The 23,440-nt window shown below is 27.8% G+C and overlaps 1 protein-coding gene across 3 annotated transcripts in view; it reads right to left on the minus strand.

The window, feature by feature from the left end:
* Nucleotides 1-23,440, minus strand: part of LOC142226930 (putative inorganic phosphate cotransporter) — a 45,915-nt gene continuing 22,475 nt past the window's right edge. For all 3 annotated transcript variants that reach the window (XM_075297186.1, XM_075297185.1, XM_075297184.1), the window contains 5 exons: nucleotides 5,181-5,359; nucleotides 4,665-5,111; nucleotides 4,205-4,589; nucleotides 1,365-1,603; nucleotides 1-1,304 (listed from right to left, as the gene is read on the minus strand). In XM_075297186.1, coding sequence (XP_075153301.1) covers nucleotides 1,134-1,304; nucleotides 1,365-1,603; nucleotides 4,205-4,589; nucleotides 4,665-5,111; nucleotides 5,181-5,324 — 1,386 coding nt within the window. In that variant the 5' untranslated portion in view covers nucleotides 5,325-5,359 and the 3' untranslated portion in view covers nucleotides 1-1,133. The remainder of the gene's footprint in view (nucleotides 1,305-1,364; nucleotides 1,604-4,204; nucleotides 4,590-4,664; nucleotides 5,112-5,180; nucleotides 5,360-23,440) is intronic.

A 23,440-nucleotide genomic window follows, 5' to 3' on the forward strand; every position in this document is an offset into this window, starting at 1 on the left:
TTTTCTTTTACGATTTTATTTATCTATTTAATAATACGCAATAAAAAATTTTGAAATTATACATTACATGCTCATTTAACTAAGAAATGGGAATGGGAGGAACCAGAAAATTTTTATTTTACATAGAATACATATTTTCAGTATTTTAATTATTATATTTGATTTCTAAAAAGTATATAAGAAAAAAAAAAACAAACAGAATAGATATATTTACAATAAAATTTACAAAAGCACACTATATAAATGCTATAATAAAATAATGACTATAAATTCGTGAACGAATCTCATATATATTTAAAATTTGGAGGGAATTAATTAATAATAAAAAGGAATGTAAAATTAAAAAACGAAAGGAAATTACAATCGGAATAGATAAGTTTTTTTCTGAAGAAAAAAAAACAAACAACAATATTTAAAATACAAGCAATGATTACAAAAATAGATGTAAGTAATTATATGAATTTTGCTGGAGCCTCTTAACATATCTTGTTAATAGCCACAATTATATACTTGGTTTTAATAATTGTGCTAAGAAAAATATCACATACAATTTCTATTTGGAACGAGGCTATTTTGTTTTAATTTCAGTATAGGATTTTTGTTTTGGTTTTTCTGTAAACTATTTCCAGTTGTGTGAAATTCCTTTAATAATTATTTATGATGCTATTATGCCACTTAAGACAAAGTAAAAATTACCTAAATCTACATTAAGCTTATGAATTAAATAATACATTTAAATAGAGCTACATACATACAAGGACAACAATTAATCGATAACATTGTTCAAGAAAAAAAATTAACGAGGAAATTCGCCACACCATTTTTGGGGGTATGGTGATTTCCCTAAGGCTTTTAGTTAAATTGTTTTTAAAATTAAAAGTTTTGTGCTTTTTTAAATAAAAACAAAAAAAGAAAACAAACTTAAAACAGTGAAAATACTGTTTTGTGAGAATAAATCAATTATCTCCTTTAAATACACATTTGGTAGCAAGACATCATTAAATTAAATTAATCCTGATTTATTGTTTCTTCAAGTTATCTGTACCAAATAACTTTTTAATTTTTGGACTTAGGATAAAACTAAATCCATTTACTGCATTTCTGTTGTCGTTTTGCAAACAGTCTTGTGGAATTTAATTCTTCTCCTTATTTTTGCCACGTTCTTCGTTTTCAATGTCTTTCACGGCTGGCGGGTCATTGAAAGGTTGAACTTCTCCCGAAGCCCAAATACAATAGACTACAGCAGTACCACAAAGTACAGCAAAAGCCACCCAGAATACCAAACGCCATTCCAGTAATGTAGCCTGAAATTTGATGAAAACCCATTAACCAATGCCGACAATTTTAAGATTTTTCCAACTTACATTTGGTGTCATAACTCCCACCAAATATGGTGTAATCACACCAGTTATAGCTCCAATACCATTAGTGATGGCCATTAGGGTACCCGAATAATTCGGACTCATATCAAGTGGGCTAAGTTTCATGCCAGCATAGAAAGCACCCATGAGACCCATACAAATTGTAAAGAGGGCCACAACAGCAACACGATCACAACCAGCATAGGAAGCAGCAACCATGAAAATAGCAGGACCAAATGCAGCTGTAAGTAAAGAAGTATAGAATTTTTATAAGATTTGCTATATAAATTTATTGTACATAGGTTAGGTTATGTGGCAGCCCGATGTATCAGGCTCACTTAGACTATTCAGTCCATTGTGATACCACAGTGGTGAACTTCTCTCTTATCACTGAGTGCTGCCCGATTCCATGTTAAGCTCAATGGCAAGGGACCTCCTTTTTATAGCCGAGTCCGAACGGCGTTCCACATTCCAGTGAAACCACTTAGAGAAGCTTTGAAACCCTCAGAAATGTCACCAGCATTACTGAGGTGGGATAATCCACCGCTGAAAAACTTTTTGGTGTTCGGTCGTAGCAGGAATCGAACCCATGACCTTGTGTATGCAAGGCGGGCATGCTAACCATTGCACCACGGTGTACATAGATTTTGAGATAGTTGTAACAAAAATTTTCTATAGAAATAAAATTTTGTAAAAATTTCCTATAGAAATAAAGTTTTGCAAAAATTGTCTATAGAAATAAAAATTTGCAAAAATTTTTTATAGAAATAAAATTTTGCAAAAAATTTCTATAGAAATATTTTTTTTTTTAAATTTTATATAGAAATAATTTTTTTTTTTTAATTTTATATAGAAATAAAATTTTGGCAAAATTTTCTATAGAAATATTTTTTTTTAAATTTTCTATAGAAATAAAATGTTGACAAAATTTTCTATAGAAATAAAATTTTGACAAAATTTTCTATAGAAACAATATTTTGACAAAATTTTCTATAGAAATAAAATGTTGACAAAATTTTCTATAGAAATAAAATTTTGCAAAAATTTTCTATAGAAATAAAATTTTGACAAAATTTTCTATAGAAATAAAATTTTGACAAAATTTTCTATAGAAATAAAATTTTGCAAAAATTTTCTATAGAAATAAAATTTTGCAAAAATTTTTTATAGAAATAAAAATTTGAAAAAAAATCTATAGAAATAAATTGACAAAATTTTCTATAGAAATAAAATTTTGACAAAATTTTCTATAGAAATAAAATGTTGACAAAATTTTCTATAGAAATAAAATTTTGACAAAATTTTCTATAGAAATAAAATTTTGACAAAATTTTCTATAGAAATACAATTTTGACAAAATTTTCTATAGAAATAAAATTTTGACAAAATTTTCTATAGAAATAAAATTTTGACAAATATTTGTATAGAAATAAAATTTTGACAAAATTTTCTATAGAATTAAATTTTGACTAAATTTTCTATAGAAATGAAATTTTGACAAAATTTTCTATAGAAATAAAATTTTGACAAAATTTTCTATAGAAATAAAATTTTGACAAAATTTTCTATAGAAATAAAATTTTGCAAAAATTTTTTATAGAAATAAAAATTTGAAAAAAAATCTTTAGAAATAAATTGACAAAATTTTCTATAGAAATAAAATTTTGACAAAATTTTCTATAGAAATAAAATTTTGACAAAATTTTCTATAGAAATACAATTTTGACAAAATTTTCTATAGAAATAAAATTTTGACAAAATTTTCTATAGAAATAAAATTTTGACAAAATTTTCTATAGAAATAAAATTTTGACAAATATTTGTATAGAAATAAAATTTTGACAAAATTTTCTATAGAATTAAATTTTGACTAAATTTTCTATAGAAATGAAATTTTGACAAAATTTTCTATAGAAATAAAATTTTGACAAAATTTTCTATAGAAATAAAATTTTGACAAAATTTTCTATAGAAATAAAATTTTGACAAAATTTTCTATAGAAATAAAATTTTGCAAAAATTTTCTATAGAAATAAAATTTTGCAAAAATTTTTTATAGAAATAAAAATTTGAAAAAAATCTATAGAAATAAATTGACAAAATTTTCTATAGAAATAAAATTTTGACAATATTTTCTATAGAAATAAAATGTTGACAAAATTTTCTATAGAAATAAAATTTTGACAAAATTTTCTATAGAAATACAATTTTGACAAAATTTTCTATAGAAATAAAATTTTGACAAAATTTTCTATAGAAATAAAATTTTGACAAAATTTTCTATAGAAATAAAATTTTGACAAATATTTGTATAGAAATAAAATTTTGACAAAATTTTCTATAGAATTAAATTTTGACTAAATCTTCTATAGAAATGAAATTTTGACAAAATTTCCTTTGTTGACACGAGTGACAACTGTGTCTAAAACCCATATTTAAGGAGATATGGCCAAAAGGAGATTTTCATATAAAAATTCAAATTTTTCACGAATGTTCACGAATTCCTGTCCGCTCTAGGGTGCATATTTAAGGAGATATGTTAAAAAAAAGTTTTTTAACAAAAGTTTATTTTTTTAGGATTTTCATAGAAATTTTGATTTTTTGGGTTGGTCACGATTTAACGTACTTTACGTTATAGGACACATTTTTAATGAGATATGGCCATAATAAGTTTTTCATATAAAAAATTAAGGTTTTTAAGGATTTTCATCAAAATTTTGGTTTTTTTGGGGGTGATCTCGAACTAACCCCCGTTTCGCTCTAGGTCACATATTCAAGCTCATATAGCCAAAATAAGTATTTTTCTATGTGTTTAAGTAGCATACATTCCATTCCATACTCACCAATAGCAGTCATCACTTTACGGGTATTTGTAATACTCAAAATCTTTTTGGTCATCAACCAATCACCAATGAAACCAGATGAAATCGAGAAAATCCACATCATAACATAAGGCAGAGATGAATACAAGCCATTAGCTTTGATGGAGAATTGCATAACATCAGACATATATTTGGGTAAATCGGTAACCATAATATAGAAGCCCCAATCATGACCGATTTGAGCACAGACCAAAGCAACCGTAGGTAAATTAGTTAAAATAGCCTTCCAGGGAGTAGGTGGAAGATTTTCATTACGAACAATGGAGCCCATTTCTTTTTCCAAATAATCACGTTCACTGGGTTTGATGTAGGGATGAGAGGCGGGGTCACTAAAGCATAAGAGACTCTAAAAACAAAACAAAGATTTATAGAGTCAACATCACACGTGAATTTGCTATAAAAATTCTCCAATAATACTTACGAACAATATGAACCATAAAACACCAAGACCACCAAAAAGATAAAATACAATAGGCCAATCATAGGCATCCAAAAGTACTCCGGATAGGGAATTAGCCAAAATTGTACCAACTTGACCACCACCCAAAACTAAGGCACCCAATTTTCCACGTTCTTTTAGAGGGACCCATTGTGATAATAGTACACTTAAAGCCGGGAATGTAGTACCTTCGCCCAAACCCATCAATATGCGAACAATGATAAGAGCTGTGGAGCCACCTTCGGTAATGGCAACCGGTGTGACTAAAGTGAAAATAGCCGTCGAAAGAATACCCAAACCCAATGTCCATTTACCACCGAATTTTTCAGCCAATAGACCACCAGGAATATGGGTTACAATGTAACCAATGTAGAATGAGGACAGAATTAAACCTTGCAATTCTTCGGACCATTCATAATCACCACCGCTCTGGAAAAGGACGAAAAAAAAACGAAAATAATATAGGAATTATAATAAATTTGTGGGTATTTTACTTACTGAAGAATCAGAGTCCAAATCATCTGCTGGACACACTGCCGCTTCACCTTCTTCTGTATGATTCCGTTTGACTACTAATTCGGTAATGGCTATTGAAAGACTAATTCTCATGGTATAGGCATTCAATATGGCCAAAAATCCCATAATAGCCAATATCACACGTTGTGGTATAACGAAATCTGAAATTAATACAACAAAAGAAAATATTTTATGAGAAAAAATCGTAATTAAGTTCTAAGTTGGTTTTTAATAAGAATGGTTTAGAAATTAATGTAATTGATTATATATTTTTGATTTAGTCAAGAGCTCCAAGTATTTTATAAAAAAAATTGAAAAAAATATGAAAAAATAAAATTGAAAACGAGTTTTAATTTAATTTGATTGAAATTAACTTCGGAATTGAAGGTTTAATAATAATTTAAACATAAATTCAATATTTTATTGATTTTATTTTATGATTTTATTGATTTAATTAATTTAGAATAAATCAAAAAGTTTTAATTTAATTCGAATCGTTTACCGCGTTTATTCGTTTCAGCCAAATTTTATGGATGGTCGAGTTGTTGTAGTTTTCGCAGATTTTTCTACTGTATCTACTAAAAAAATTCTTTGGGTGTATATGTATGTATATTTATAACTTCATGTATTCATTGATTCCTCTATCTAACTACGATTATATCTATTTGTAAGCGTGACACGCCATGTATATTAAAATAAATTAATTTGCTGCCACAATAATTTGTCAACATTGTATTACGTTAAATTTTTTTATAGCAGTTGCATCAATTTAGTTCCATTATCAAATTAACAAATCAATTGCATTTCTATTTATATGAAAACAATTTGGAGATGCTATACATGGTTGACTTAGTGGCAATTGTGTGTGTAAGTTCACAGAGGTAACAAAATAGATAAATAATGTGACACACTATAAAATTTTGATAAAATTTTCTATCGAAATAAAATTTTGACGAAATTTTCTATCGAAATAAAATTTTGACGATATTTTCTAAGAAAAAAAAAATTGACAAAATTTTCTATGGAAATAAAATTTAGACAAAATTTTGTATAGAAATAAATTTTAACAACATTTTCTATAGAAATAAAATTTTGGAAAAATTTTCTATGGAAATAAAATTTTGACAACTTCTTCTACAAAAATGAAATTTTGACAAAATGTTCTATGGAAATTTTGACAAATATTTCTATAGAAATAAAATTTTGATCAAACTTTCTATATAAATACATTTTTCACAAAATTTTCTATACAAATAAAATTTTGACAAAATTTTCCATAGAAATCAAATTTTGATCAAACTTTCTATATACAATGTTCACAAAATTTTCTATAGAAAAAGAATTTTGACGAAATTTTTTAGGAAAAAAAAAATTGACAAAATTTTCTATGGAAATAAAATTTTGACAAAATTTTCTACAGAAATAAAATTTTGACTAAATTTTTTATGGAAATGAAATTTTTGGGAAAATTTTCTATGGAAAAAAATTTTGACAACTTGTTCTACAAAAATGAAATTTTGACAAAATTTTCTACGGAAATAAAATTTTGGCAAAAAATTCTGTAGAAATAAAATTTTGATCATACTTTACAATTTTCACAAAATTTTCTATAGAAATAAAAATTTGACCAAATTTTCTATAGAAATAAAAATTTGACCTAATTTTCTATAGAAATAAAAATTTGACCTAATTTTCTATAGAACTAAAATTTTCTATAGAAATAAAATTTTCATTTGTTTTGTTTTGTTATTGTTGGTTTATTTTTCAATCATTTTGTTGCTTTTAATTTCAGCTTAAAACCATGAATACTTGAACGTTCCGAAAAAAGGTTTATGATAGCCGGCCTTTGCCGGAATAAAGTGCGGTTCACTTTGGGTTTAGCGAACTGCCTGAATTTATTCTGATAATTGGTTGATAGTTTCGCTGCAAGTAGATGATGCTGATGAGGAATGTGGTAATTCCGAAACGTGCGTCCATCCAACCATTTTGCAGTCATAGGGCTTTGCCCAAATAAATTTGACAAACATTCTTTTCCTCTGTTGGTTAAGCTACACTTGAAGTTTAGTCAACGCATGGTTTTAAGCTGAGATCAAAAACAACAAAATGAAATACATTTTTTTCAAGGTTTTCTATGGAAATACAATTGTGGCAAAATATTCTATGGAAATAAAATTTTCGCAAAATTTTTTATGTAAATAACATTTTGACCAAATTTTCTATCAAAATAAAAATTTGACAAAATTTTCTATAGAAATATAATTTTGACCAAATTTTCTATAGAAATAAAATGTTGACTAAATTTTTTATGTAAATAAAATTTTAACAAAATATTCTATAGAAATAAAATTTTGACTAAATTTTTTTATGGAAATAAAGTTTTGAGCAAAATGTCTATAGAAAATTTTGACAAAAAATCTATAGACATCTATAGAAAAAATCTTTGAGATATCAATAGAAATTTTGTATTGAAATAAAAATTTGAGAAAATTTTCTATAGAAATATAATTTTCACCAAGTTTTCTATGAAACTAAAACTTTGATAAAATTGTCTATCAAAATAAAATATTCTATCAAAATTGAAATGAAATTTTGACAAAATTTTCTATAGAAATAAAATTTTGACAAAATTTTCTATAGAAATAAATTTTAACAAAATTTTCTATAGAAATAAATTTTGACAAAATTTTCTATAGAAATAAATTTTAACAAAATTTTCTATGGAAATAATATTTTGGCAAACATTTTCGATAGAAATAAAATTTTGGGAAAATTTTGTATGGAAAGTAAATTTTGGCAAAATGTTCTACAAAAATGAAATTTTGACAAAAGTTTCTATAGGAATAAAATGTTGACAAAATTGTTTGTCCAAATTTTCTATAGAAATACAATTGTGACAAAGTTTTCTATAGAAATACAATTTTGGCAAGAATTGTTGAAAAAAATTCTACAGTAAAGTTTCGACAAAGTTTTCTATAAATTCAATATCTTAAAAAATTTTAATTTTCGTGTTATTTCATACTAACAAAGTTCATTGTGAGTAAATTCTCCCTTTTTGTAGATGTTTACTACACGGACGAATGTTTGGATGTAAAAATTTAATGTTTGGAACTCAAATTTTTTAACACAATATTTTTAAGTGCAAGCATATAATGTTCATAAACTGGCATAATAACATGTTTGGGACATATATGTTAGAACATATTATGTTTGGGATATAAAATGTTTGTAAATATAATATACTTAGATGCAAATATATATTAATTTAGAAATAGCATATAAACATATATGTGGTTAGAAAGAGAGACCTAGAGAGTATGCTGCAAGTAAAATAATGGAAGTAACCAATTGGCGCCTTAAAAATATATCCACTGAATCTCATTAAAATGTTTTTCTACTATTGTATGGCCTAAGGTGAAACATAATATGTTTGAAAAATACAAACAATATTTTGTTCGGACCAATCCTAAAAATATATATGCTTGAAGCAAAATGAGAGTGTACTTGCACCTTGTTGGTGCAACCTAAATCGTTAAAAAATTTAAAATTCAACACAATTACAATTTGTTAAAATCAAATATCGACCGGCACTGTAATTTATAAAATTTATCTTGTTGTGCTTGGTATAACATATAAACCAATAAATCAAAAAAATCAATTCAGAGGATATTTATACACCCAAAAATTAGCCCATATAGTGGGGGGTTAATTACTTCGTGCGAAGAAAAAACAAATTTTTCATACTAATCACAAATATTTGATCATAAACTTCGTAATATATTTTTTAATTTCCTAGATCGTGGTAAAAGTTTCTTAAATTTTTTGTAGATTATTTTTGGTACACGTGGCAATCATGGTCGCAAATCAAATTAGGTCGGTTTCAGTTTTTCTCTGATTTAACGTAGTTTTCTCTATATATTATTTATATTAACTTTTTCCACAAAAAAGTGTTAATAAATTTTTGTAGAAAAAAAAAAAAAATAAATAAAAATACCTTTGAATTGAAATGTTAATTTCCGACATCATATTTGTTTTAACAATTATATTATTATCGTTATCAACCATTCAGTTTTGTTAATAAACTGAATTGTTGTGAATGTCGTCGAGCAGGTGTTCCATTAAAGAGTTATTATTCGTAGTAATTTACAATTGCGAAGAAGCTGCCCCCAACCCACCAATGGAAACAAAATATATATCATCAAAAAGTAAATATGTTTTCATACTCCGTTTATTAAAGAACATTCCTAAACAGATGGAAAATGTTATTTTACAAAACAGAAATAAAAACAGTTGCAAATATACGCGCGAGAAAAGAAAATGTGCAAAAACGGCGGAAGCAACTCATTTTTGTTTTTATAAAATTTAGAATTATAAAAAAGATCATGTCTAACTTTTTGTAAAGGGGAAGTTTATCACCGCCAAACAACTTCCCAAGTTAGGTTAAGTGGCAGCCCGATGTATCAGGCTCACTTAGACTATTCAGTCCATTGTGATACCACATTGGTATCACCAAGTTGTATATGGGTGATTCGCATCCTAAATTTAATGAAAAAAAATTAAAGTAGAGATTATGAACCTTATTTTATAAAAATGTCCTTATATTAAAGAAATTTGTCCGTAAGGTTGTGTAAAATGGGAGTCCTAAAATTTAGGTTGCATAGTTCTTCATATTAGGTGAATAATTTTTTAGAATGTAGCTCCCTAACAAATTTCTCTATTTCAAAAAAACCGCATCTTTGGCTCAACATGGGAAGGAATCTTTAGAGCCAAGTAAACTTTTTGTTATGACCAAAAGAGTTTCTGTTGCAAATTTAACGGAACAGCATATAAAATGAATTTTAATTTTATTTATAGATAATGGAATCGTATGTGTTCCTTTTACTAAACGATCATTAATTTCCCAAATTTGATAATTTGTTTAAAATTACTAGAATAGTAATAAAAAATTGCTGTTAAAAAAAAAGAAACATATACATCTGAAGGTGAAATTCATTTATAATTGAATAATATGCGCTTCAACTACCTGGTTTTGTGATTATATTATGAATGTTTTTGTAAGAATATATTCGATAAAATGAAACGACCATAAACCTCAAATTATTTACTTAAATATTATTGTATAATTTTTATACCCTCCACCATAGGATGGATGGTATATTAACTTTGTCATTCCGTTTGTAACACATCGAAATATTGCTCTAAGACCCCATAAAGTATATATATTCTGGGTCATGGTGAAATTCTGAGTCGATCTAAGCATGTCCGTCCGTCCGTCTGTTGAAATCTGGCTAACTTCCGAACGAAACAAGCTATAGACTTCAAACTTGGCACAAGTAGTTGTTATTGATGTAGGTCGGATGGTATTGCAAATTGGCCATATCGGTCCACTTTTACGTATAGCCCCCATATAAAGGCACCCCAGATTTGGCTTGCGAAGCCTCTAAGAGTAGCTTATTTCATCCGATGTGGCTGAAATTTGGTACATGGTGTAAGTATATGGTCCCTAGCAACCATGCAAAAATTGGTCCATATCGGTCCATATTTATATATGCCCCCCCCCCCCCCACATATAAACCGATCCCCAGATTTGGTTTGCGTATCCTCTAAAAGAAGCAAATTTCATCCGATCCGGTTGAAATTTGGTACGTGGTGTTAGTATATGGTATCTAATAACCATGCAAAAATTGGTCCATATCGGTCCATAATTATATATAGCCCCCATATAAACCGATCCCCAGATTTGATCTGCGGAGCCTCTTGCAGGAACAAAATTCATCCGATCCGGTTGAAATTTTGTACGTGGTGTTAGTATATGGTCTCTGACAACATTCAAAAATTTAGTCCATATCGCTTCATATGTTATAGCCCCCATATAAATCGATCCCCAGATTTGACCTCCGGAACCTCTTGGAGGAGCAAAATTCATCCGATTCGGTTGAAATCTGGTACATTCCGATAGTATATGGCCGCTAACAGCCATGCAAAAATTGATCTATATCGGTCTATAGTTATATATAGCCGATCGCCAATCACACAAAAATTGGTCCATATCGCCAAAAATAATCTACCAAAATTTTATTTATACAGAAAATTTTGTCAAAATGTTATTACTATAGCAAATTTTGTCAAAATTTTATTACTATAGAAAATTTTGTCAAAATTTTATTTCTATACAATTTTTAAAAAATTTAATTTCTATAGAAAATTTTGTCAAAATTTTATTTCTACAGAAAATTTTTTAAAAATGTTATTTCTATAGAAAATTTTTTAAAAATTTTATTTCTATAGAAAATTTTGTCAACATTTTATTTCTATAGAAAATTTTGTCAAAATTTTATTACTATAGAAAATTTTGTCAAAATTTTATTTCTATAAAATTTTTAAAAGATTTAATTTCTATAGAAAATTTTGTCAAAATTTTATTACTATAGAAAATTTTATCAAAATTTTATTTCTATAGAAAATTTTTTTAAATATTTAATTTCTATAGAAAATGTTGTCAAAATTGTATTACTATAGAAAAATTTTGTCAAAATTTTATTACTATAGAAAAATTTTGTTAAAATTTTATTTCTATAGACAATTTTGTTAAAATTTAATTTCTATTGAAAATTTTGTCAAAATTTTATTTCCATAGAAAATTTTGTCATAATTTTATTTCTATAGAAAATTTTGTAAAATTGAATTTCTATAGAAAATGTTGTCAAAATTTTATATCTATAGAAAATTTTGTCAAACTGAATTATATACGTATTTAATCGGCCTAATATATACCCCGTATGGACTAGCTTACAATTTTGAAGGCGGTGTTAAGAAGTTTTAAGATACCTTGCCATCAGCAAGTGTTACCACACACAGAGAAGGAATATGATCACCACAACCATGTTTCAAGAGCAAAATGTTACTTTTTCACGGAAATCTGGGAAATAATGTATCTGATTTCGGAAAGCATGTTATGTTTGACGAGAAAAGAATATTTTTGCGACAAAAATGCTACATGGTCGCTGTGAAAAATTAACATGGTGCTCTTTAAACATGTTTGAGGTGATCATATTCCTTCTCTGGGTGCGCAACCCAAGTAATTCGTTTGTGGATGAAAGTCTTTAGTAGAAGTTTCTATGCAATCCATGGTGGAGGGTACATAAGATTCGGCCTGGCCGAACTTACGGCCGTATATACTTGTTTTCCTTTTTGTAAGAATATATTCGATAAAATGAAATGACCATAAACCTCAAATTATTTACTTAAAGATTATTGTATAATTTTTAAAATTGAAATTCGTTTTTGAAAATGTTACAATCGAATAATCATAAAAATTAAATTAGTACAATAAAACTGGAACAATAAATGGGAAATTTATGACAAACTAACGATAAGAGAAGCCCCTCTAGGCATCTACAGAAAAATAGAATTAGAGAAAGATCCAATATAGAATGAACTTGTTTTTGGGGCTTCTTATCTACGGATTTGTAATCCATTTTTATGGGGGATTCATGTAACCCATCATTCCAAATAGGAGGGGTATTGAAAACACATGCAGCACATGAATAATATTTACATTTGAGTTTCTAATTACATTCATGTTAAACCATTGTAATTATAAGATAATAAATCAAGCATTTTGGAATTGTTAGGCAAATGCATGTTTAAATTGTTAAACAATTTAAATATTAGTCTAAGTTATGTGAAAGCAATATAGCACGTGTGTTTGTTGTCAATTCATTATGGTATTTATAGTTAAGAAATTTCTATATATTTTTTTACACTTCAATAATAATATAATCAAATGTGCCTATAAATAGAAAATTTTTCTGAGAATAATAATGCATGTTAAAAATATATAATTTATGATTTAAAGATTAGATAGGAATTTCTTCTTATAGATTTAACAATAACCATCACAAGGAAAAATTATGCAATAATGAAAATTAAAATTGATTAATATAAAACTGATTGAAATTGCAAATTTTATTCGATTTAATTCTGTTTTTACTTGTTAAAAATATACATATTTATGGCTTAAGTAAAAGAGTTCAAATGAAGCATAAAGATACGGATTTTGCAAAATTCGTATTTAGCACAAATTACTTCAGATTTTCTTAATATTTGTAAACTTTATCACAAATGTGCCCATCTTGAACTTCGTATAGCACTAAAGAAATGTTTACAATTCTGATCTGCAATTTTTTTAAAGTGAAAAAAAAAATAATTATGTATAATTTTTATAATAACTTTGATCTGCCAAAAATGTGCCTACCAAAAATATTGATTTTAGACCCCACAAAAAAATATATATCGATCGACTCAGAATCACCTCCTGAGTCGATCTAGCGTCACCAAGTCCGTCGGTCCATGTATTTGTATGGACGGATCACAGGATTCTGGTCGCAATTATTAACCAATTTTGATGAAATTTGGTATAGGGTGTTTTTTTGGGCACAAGGACGAACGCTATTGAATTTGGAAGAAATCGGATCAAACTTAGATATAGCTCCCATATATATGTATCGCCCGATTTCGACAAATGGGGTCACGTTGCGCTTTTTTACAAACGGATCGTCACCAAATTTGGCAAAAAGTTATCTTCTTCATTACGCCTCAAGTCTGTAAAATTTCATCCACATCGGTTCAGATTTCGATATATGTATATATTTATCAACCGATCTTACTCAAAGTTGGCTTACTATAATCTTCTACAGTACTAACAATATGTGCAAAAAATCATCGAAATCGGTTCAGATTTAGCTATAGCTCCCATATATACTATGTACACTCAAAAAAAAAGTGAACTCTCTATTTCACTAAAGCCAATTTAACTTTATTATAGTTCATGGAATTATTATGTTTAGAGAAAGTTTTCTTTACTCTAATAATTTTTTGTGTACGTTAGTTAAATTAACATAACCCGAGGAAAAAAATATACTTAAATGAAGCATAAAGATGAACTAAATTCGTGTCTTCCACAAAATAGTTCAGAATTTCTTTAAATTTGTAAATTTTACCAAAAATGCGTCCATCATGAACTTCGTATGTCACTAAAGACATTCTTGCAATTTTTAACTCCAAGTTTTTCCTTCAAACTACAAAATTTTCTTTAACAAGTGAAAAAACTTAGTTATGTCTAATAAATTTTCTTGAATTTGTCGAAAAATATGTACTTATTTTTACTACATCGGCTTGATGCCAACGTTTGTAATACTGTTTAGTTAAAATTTTCAACAAATATTCAAAATTTTCTAAAATAACCGAAAGTTTTCTTCTTGGTGGGTTCACTGTTTTTTCAGTGTATAGCCCGATTTCCCAAAATTTGGCCATAGAACCCTTATTTATTAACTGACCTTTCTGAAAGTTGGCTAGATCCAGTCCTCTATAGTACTAACTGTATGTGCAAAGTTTAATCGGAATCGGTTCAGATGTAGATATAGCTCCCATATATGTATCGCCCAATTTTGAAAAAGTTGCCCCTAATAACCTTATGTTTGACCATAGAGGCCTCATTTCTTAACTGATCTTACACCCATAGAAAAAATCATGAACGGCGTGGTCATTTTGAAACGATCCGTTCATGAAAGTGAATCAACACACATGTGTTGTCAAACTGAGAACAGATGGGGACAATCTGACAACGTAAAAATGACACCATAAGTTTTCAAAACAACAACCAGCGTTCATGATCTGAAAACGTAATGGTTACGAATTTATAAACAAAATTAAAAAAAGATTTCCCCTACCGTGACTCGAACCTGTGTTGCCTGCACAATACACGTTAACAGTCGCCTTAGCACATTGCACCAATGACGGAGTTGACATAACAACGTCTAACGATTATTTTAAGACATTTCATGGCCAAAGAAAAACGAATGCCGTTCATGAAATCGTGAACGCCCGTGGACGAAATCGTGAACATTCCGTTTTGATTTTTTGTGAACGTTTCCGTTTCATTTTGACAACGTCCGTTCACGATTGTGAAACGCAATTTTTTCTATTAGTGTACTCAAACTTAGCACAAGGTCACCTTCTGTGGTTTCCATTAAACCTGGAAAATATCATCTAAATCGGTGCCGATATATATACATCGCTCGATTTTACCAAATTTTGGCCATAATACTCTTATTTATTAACCAATGCTACTAAAGTTTCAAATTTTTATGTACTATCCGATCGTATTTAGACATGTAACTATTAGATAATAATATTGCCCGATTTTCCCGAATTTTGATTTATTACCCACATTAATTGAGCGATTTCCTCTTTTTTAATAATGGACTCAATATTAGTTATATGCTAACTCGGTAGATGCAAAATCAACTACAGCTACAACTATATAGAATATCAGACATTTCTGATTAGATTGTGCCAAAACTCCCATAAAAATGTACCCATTTATGTTCTTAAATATGAAAATGCGGTTTATCGTTCAAACCAATACCAATGTTACCCCACAAATGGTGTACATGAGTACACCATTTGTGGTGTACTCATGTACACCATGGTGCTGATGAGTACATTTTTATGAGTGTACATTTATAATTCATCCCTTTAAAAAAACTAATTTAATAAAAGCAAAAATATTTTATTTATGGGTTGATTTAATTCATATGACTTTTAAAAACCCGTATAAATTTTGCATTATCGTTCTGTAATAAATGGTCCGTTACGTTAGGTAAAACATTTTATTTTAAATATATGAGCACCGTAAGCATACGCAGATGTAATATGGTCACCTCAAATATGTTTCAATAAAAAATTCTATTTGCGGAAGGGGAACATGACATATTTTTAACACAAAATTGTTGTTTTCTCACCAAACATATATAGTGTCATCTCAAACATTGCAATTTCCTAAAAGTTTTGTAATTCATTTGCTAAGACTGAAAATTTCCATTGCATGCCAATAATACAGTTTTTTCATGTATTCCTTATGGGAGCAAAATGTAACAATTCATAACAACTTCTCAAGGTATTTTCGGTAGCAAAAATATCAATACCAATTTCTTATGGGTACAGAAATTTCGTTAAACCTCCATACTGAGGAAAATCTAACAAAGTTGATAGAATTATCATTATTTATTTTAAAGGTATTGATGAGAACCGTTATGTCTTAAATAGAAATTTGTCCTCCACTGTAACTATATGGTGGAATTTGTTGTAATAATAAGAGAATGAATATGAAGCTCTAATGTTTTTTAATGGCAGGGGAGTTGAGGAGCAATGTTAACAGCTCATGTACCATCACTTATGTGGAGAAGTTTTTTGTTATTATAAGAGAATGAATATGAAGCCCCATATTATTTTAATCAGAGAGAGAGAGAGAGAGAGAATAGAGGAGAAATGTTAACAGTTCATATGTCAATGAAGGGTTTGGAAATAAAACTTAATTTTCTATTATACCTCTATCCTTCTTAACGCACTTATAAATCTTGGAGTTTAGTTTGTGCACAAAAATCCCTATTAAATCGGTCACCTAAATAACAGTGTTAACATGCCTGTTATATTATTGAAAAAAGTGTGAAATATCTTAATAAGGTGTTAAACAATTCCATTACATTATTCCGACAAAATGTTATCATATCATTATTTGCATTGACAATAAATGTTATCACTGGCTATATATCTGGGAAGGTCAAAGCAAAATATTATGTCAATGCAATAACAGGTGTAATGGAACTCATCATAAGTTGGAGAGGGTCCACTTGTTTTGTGAGTAATCCTTAACTCTATGTCAAAAAAAAAACACATTTTTATGGAATCATATCTATAACGTGATTTTTTATTGGCTTTCGAACAATTTTATGGATCAACAAAAATGTCTATTTTTTGTGTGGGTTATTAGTGTAACTGATTGCGATGTGGATGTTGAATTTATGACAATGGGAATATAATCATAGTATATTATTATCTATAAATAAATATAGACCTAAATATTGGAATATTTATTTAGCACATTTGTTTTTGTTTTATTTGAGTGTTAAATAACCCCTTTTGCTAAAGATATACTACTTCCTATATCCATTCAGGGCTATCAAACCTTTTTTCTGTAAACTCCTCTTTTATTTGTAGTGGGTTCATTGCAGTTTACCCGTTGATATTATTGTTTTATTTATTTGCATAAAACAAAATGTTCAATAGTCGTAACAATGAATTTGGCGTAATTAAATTTTAATTATTTTTTTATTCTCTTTTTCAAGTTTGTTAGAAGAGCGTATGTGTATGGCCTCAGATTTCCTGCATTTGTTCTGTTTAAATTTAACAACGTTCATTCACTTTATTTATTTTAATGTTTTTATTTCAAAGAACTTCAAGTGTGCTATAAGTTAGTTTTTTCTTTTTTTTTTTTGTTAATGTTTATTTGATTTTATAATTCCAAAGTTAATATTTGGTGATATTTTTTTCTGGTGTTGCGGGGGGGGGGGTGATAATCGGCAATTGAAAAGATGGGTTATTGTGCCATACATATACACCATTAATTGATCACCCGTAAAAATTTCACAGAAATTATGACAATGCAAAAATTTTTAAGTAATATATATAACTATACATAAAACAAAATTCTTAGAATTCATGAATGAATACGACCAAATAACCTACATCTTATTCCAATATTCAATATTAGAAAATTTTGATAAAAACTTGACGAAAATAAAAATTTTTCAAAGCCATTAAATTAAATTTAATTTTAATGTAACATAATTTAATTTAATTAAATAGTTCACGAAAGTAATTAAATAAATGATTGGCAACCCTAAAAACCAATCTGTAATGAAACGGCAACTCATAATCTGACAACAAATTAGAGTTGCCATATTGTGTTCATATACTGCATTGTGAACACGAAAATCTAATCCACGATTTCAAAGCAAGCAATTTATTTTCAGGCCTTCAACCTTCAAATAATTTACAAAAATCTTTTACGAATTTTTGCGAATGCGTTTGCCTGAACAGCCCTGTTAGTTCCCACATACACAAAAAATATTATTTGTCAATCAGTCATGAAATTAATTGATCCAATTAATTTTTAATTGAAATGTCTTCAATCACAGAAATATTAGTTTAAATAACAAAAGTCAATTAAAAAATTAATTGATCCAATTAACAAATTAATTGATACAATTAACTTTTCTGATAGATTTTTGTTTCAATTGAAACATTTGGTGAATTAAATAAATTTTTAATTAAAAATTTTTTTTAAAACTCAATTAAATATTTAATAGGACATATTTTCGTGATATTTTTCTCTGTGCATTTCAAAATTCCAAACCCTCATTTCTGTTTTTTTTTTTTCTTGATCAAAATATCTACAATAGAAATTATCACATGCCTGTGGACAATAATTAAGTGGTTTTAAATAAATTTCTTATCGTTTGGCTTGGTAAGTTTCGAATACTTAAATCAATTTAGATTAAAATGGGATTATTTATATTGTCATTAAAATGACACCAATAATCAAGTGGTATATAAATGAATGTTTAGGTGATTGGATAGTATTATGATGGATTTACGATGGCAATATAGAAAGTGTGGAAGCAATAGAAATATTATTAACAAATTTCCTTTTCGCAGAAATTAGTTTGTGTAAGAAATAACTGTGGTCATAAACATAAAAATATACACCCAAAAACAAATTGAAACCTCCATTGTAGAAGAGGAAGTTTTTTTCTTAGAAAAAATTTTAACTAAGATATTTTGCTAAATTTTGTTCAAAATTTATTAAAAATAATTTATTTTTTTCATAGTTAAAAAAATGGTGCTATATAAAGTTCAAGGCCAACCGAAATTTAAGTAAAATTTTCTAATTTTAAAAAATTATGTTAATATATTAATGCAGTAGCAAGAAACTATATAAATAAATTAAATTAAATTAAGGAATTTCTAGTTATATGAAGAGATGATGAACAGTGGGACTAGCGATGATTCGATTTGCAAGGGGATAATTCCTATGTGTTTTCTCCATTAGAAGTTCACATGTGGGGCCCAAAATTGTGTTATCCCAGCTAGATTTATACTAAAGACCAGTGTTGCCAGTATTGGGTATTTTCCCCCAAATTGGGAATATATTTTTTTGTGAATGGGTACGAAAATTTTGAGTTGGGGACTTGGCAATTTAGTGGGGGAATTTCCATAAATTTGGGGATTTTTTCGAAATCTGTATAATAAATCAAGTTTGCAATAATGATTTTTATGAAATTATGTTATTTCTATATTATTGAAAACGATACAAAAAGAGTGCAAATGAAGCATTTAGACTTGAAACGACCACAGGATTTTATTTTGGGGATACAAATGTCTTAACCTAGCTGATTATAAATTAAATTTATAATCAGCTAGGTTAAGACCTTGTGAAATCATTTCGTAAGGAGTCGGGCCAAAATGTTGCCCTCTCATCAGTGTTCATAAATGATTTGGACCAGAGAACGGCTGCGATCTACCGCAACCGACCAGTGTATTTAGTAAACACCAGTATTTGCAATCTTAAAACACCAATTGGTAAAAAAATTTCAACCACCAATATCCAATGCAACCGATGATTGTCGGTGTTTGTTAGTATGAGTGTTGGTCTCTCGAAATCACCGTTAACCATATCTCAGCAGTTTGGTATTCTTTTATTTGGTACTCTCTCAATTCTTTTGAGCTAATGCCAACTGCTGGTAATTGTTGTTGTTGAGTGCAATCACACTTAAGTGCTACACTCGTTTTTTGTTTACCAAGCGTTGTTACCATGTCGATTGGTTTAAGATTGCAAGACACTGCATGCGAACATTGTTATACACTAGTGGTGTTTTTATTCTCGCATTTGTATCAATGTAAAAGATCGCATGGTAATTGGTGTCTTACTCACTGCCACCGACATTTTGTGGGTAAGATTGCAATACGAAAAAAAGCCACCGGTTGCAGTTCTCTGATTTCGACAATATATCCCATAAATATAGAAATGGTGAAGATGGTTCCCAATTTTATTCATTGAGTATTTAGAAATAAATTTTCCTCTATAAATACATGGTGACCGAACTCCCATTTTCATTTTTCGATAATTTGGAAGACAATCACTGGTCTCCCGGTATTGTGTTTCGAAATTTCGATCTTAATGGAGCTCGCAAGCTAGTATGACAATAAATTTTATATTTTTTCAATTTTTAAATTATTACGGATATTCTATCGCGGAGCCAATTTCTTTATTTTTTCCATAAAAAAAAGTGTCAAACACTTATTGGGGATTTTTGTGAGGAATTTTGATTTAAATTGGGGGTTTTTGGGGGACGAAAACGTTCTAATTTGGGTAGAAGAGCCAGAAAAATACTGGCAGAACTGCTAAAGACTATGGAAAAGTTAATTCGCCCAAACGGAAACATGTATAGTCAGGCGTGCATAGATTTGTGTGTGGTGTTTTCTTTTCGTTGACTCAATTGATCAAGTTCCCTGATTTATACTGAAGACTATGGAATAACGAATAATAATTAATTATAAATAGTTTTTTATTTTTTTCTTTTTAGTTCAGTTAGTAAGCAAAAACAAAAATTAAAATAAGGAAAATGTTCTCTCATTTGACAAAGTTTTACTAAACTCAAGGCAGATTTAGTAAGGTAGTTTTAGTATTACAAAAACAAAAATGTCAGTCGCCATATTGAAACTTTGATTGTCAGTCAAATTAAATTAAATTTTCCACTTGTTGAACATATTGTGGGAAATTTAAAATAGAGCAAATCTGGAAATGTGTCGATGTATGCTTCGAAATGTGTTACGATTCGCAAGAATAATTGTAGTAATTCTTATCATCAATTATGAGGACAATTTATTTCGATACTTTTCTGTCATAAATTTAAAGCAAATTTAAAATTTTAAAATTTTTGGTATAAAATAATTTTATTTTGAATTTTTATTTTATAGTAGCTAGAAACATTTTCGTAGGCGGTATAAGCTACAATGTGTGCTCATTGTGAAGATACCTCAAAAAGAGAAAAAATAAATTCTTATAGATGGGAAGAAACCAGAATATTTAATTCAATATTATATAATCACTGTTTGAAGAAATACTGGATGGTATTATGCCATTAAGCAAACACCGACAATCAAAGTTCTGCTCAAATGAAAAAATTGTAATCACCTGATAGCTTGAAACTACCTTCCTAAATATATCTTGTACTAAACACAACACAAAACATTTGAAAAAAAACATGTGAACTAAACCAAAATTAACTTAAATAAAGTAAAAGAAATTCTATAGAAATTCTCGTGGACTTTGTTTTAACAGAGAAATATTTTCACATATGAAAATATATAAACTTAATTAATTTAATATAAATTAAAATGACTTAGTTTAAGTTATATTTATTTCAATCATTTTATATTGAATTAATTTTACTAAGATTTAGTTTCATTTATTTTAATTTACTTTAAATTAGTTTTGATTTTTCTTAATATTATTTTATGTAGTTTAGTTTAATAAATTTTACTTGATTGAATTTATTCAAAAATAATAAGAAAAAAAACAAAATATGATGTATAATATTGGGAGAAGAGAACAATGACAATAGACATCCAAATCACTAATGGAACAAAAGATCAATACAAATCACTCTGTTAACATATCCACTTGAGTACATTATAAATCAATATTGATTTATAATAATAGGTTTTTATTTTTTTTTTTTATTTTTTTTTTTTTATTATTTCGCAAAGATCGCTATTTTCTTAAGTTTGTGTGTCAATATTACCAAGGGAATTCACCCAAACAATCGTATTGTTATCCGAAATTGAGTAATGAATGATTTGGGGTTATTTCAATTGTCGAACAACCATTTCATTATAATGCATGTTATAGAAGTTGATATATATTTAATTATATTCAATGATTAATGTTTTATTATGCTTTATCATTTAAAAGACGCAGTTAAATACTACGTACGATGCATCAGACATGGTAAAAGGCTTGCAAAATGTTTAAGCTATCTGACAATTATCAATAAATTTGATTACCTTGTTAATTTAACACTCTATTACAAAATACAATTAAGAATATTTCATCGAAGCACCATGTTCAATAACCCTATGCTGATAATGAGTTATTAACTTGATGATTGTGGTATATTAACAATTACACTGAAAATTTTAGTTAAATTAAATCATTTAAATTAAAGTAAATTTAACTCAATTCAATCAAATAAAATTTGTTAATACCACTTCATCATTTTCATTTATACATTCTTTATTTGTCGCTTATATTCATTTTGTATTTACCCATTTATGTTAATTTGTTTCTAATGTTAAATTGCATTAACAGAGATCATTAATGTTAAATATTCATTACAGTGTTAAATATTCATTGCTATGCTAGTGATCAATAACAAAAACTTTAACTCTCTTGCTATTGCATTAGTTATGTTATATCACTTATGCTAATCACTCAAAATCTCAATTGCATTTGAATTGTATATATTGCCAACAGTAACTGTTTTTCTCTTGCTCTCAATTGTATTTTTTATATCACTCTCAAATGCTCAGTGCTTTTAACCAATCACCATACAAGATGCATTGAATGGTCTCATCATTAAATATTCTACTCTCAAAATACATATACATTTGGCGAAAAGTTTAATGATATGAAGTATTGAAATTGTAACATTCATTCTGATCGAAAAGTAAAAGAATAAAATCACATCGAAACCAAGGCGTAGTGTTTCCATTCAGAAGGCTAAAAAACAAAAGCATTTATAAAATATAAATTAATCGCTAATAATTACAAAGTGCTTAAGACTACTACAGCAAACGATTCCTAAGGCGAATAGTGAGCCTTGTCGGCTTATTCATGTCTAGGAATAAAAAGATACATTTTTAATTTTAGATTTATTTAATGTAGATCTAAAATTAAAAAGAGACCCTTTAAGGCGAAATCCTCTGTTTGGTAAACCTCCATCCGATTTAGAGGTTTTCTACCCTTACAAATATAATTTAATTAATATAAATTAAAATATTATTAAATACTTTTTCATTTCAAATATTTATAATTATGATTTTCATCATAAATAAAAATACCATTTTAATTTATCCAGAATTCAAAGTTAAAGCAAACTTTTTTCTTCGAATTTGCTTTAAAATATCAAATCTTTTTAAATTTGATATTCGTGAAGCTGTTATTGTCATGCAACCTTGTATGACAATATCACTAAATAATTGAAAACTACAACCAAATTGCATTATTAACTATTTGTTGGGAGTTTTGTTTTTTGTCTTCAAAGTATCTCTCTTTGTCA

Source organism: Haematobia irritans, chromosome 2 (assembly GCF_050003625.1).
Source record: "Haematobia irritans isolate KBUSLIRL chromosome 2, ASM5000362v1, whole genome shotgun sequence".
Classification (NCBI taxonomy): domain Eukaryota; kingdom Metazoa; phylum Arthropoda; class Insecta; order Diptera; family Muscidae; genus Haematobia; species Haematobia irritans.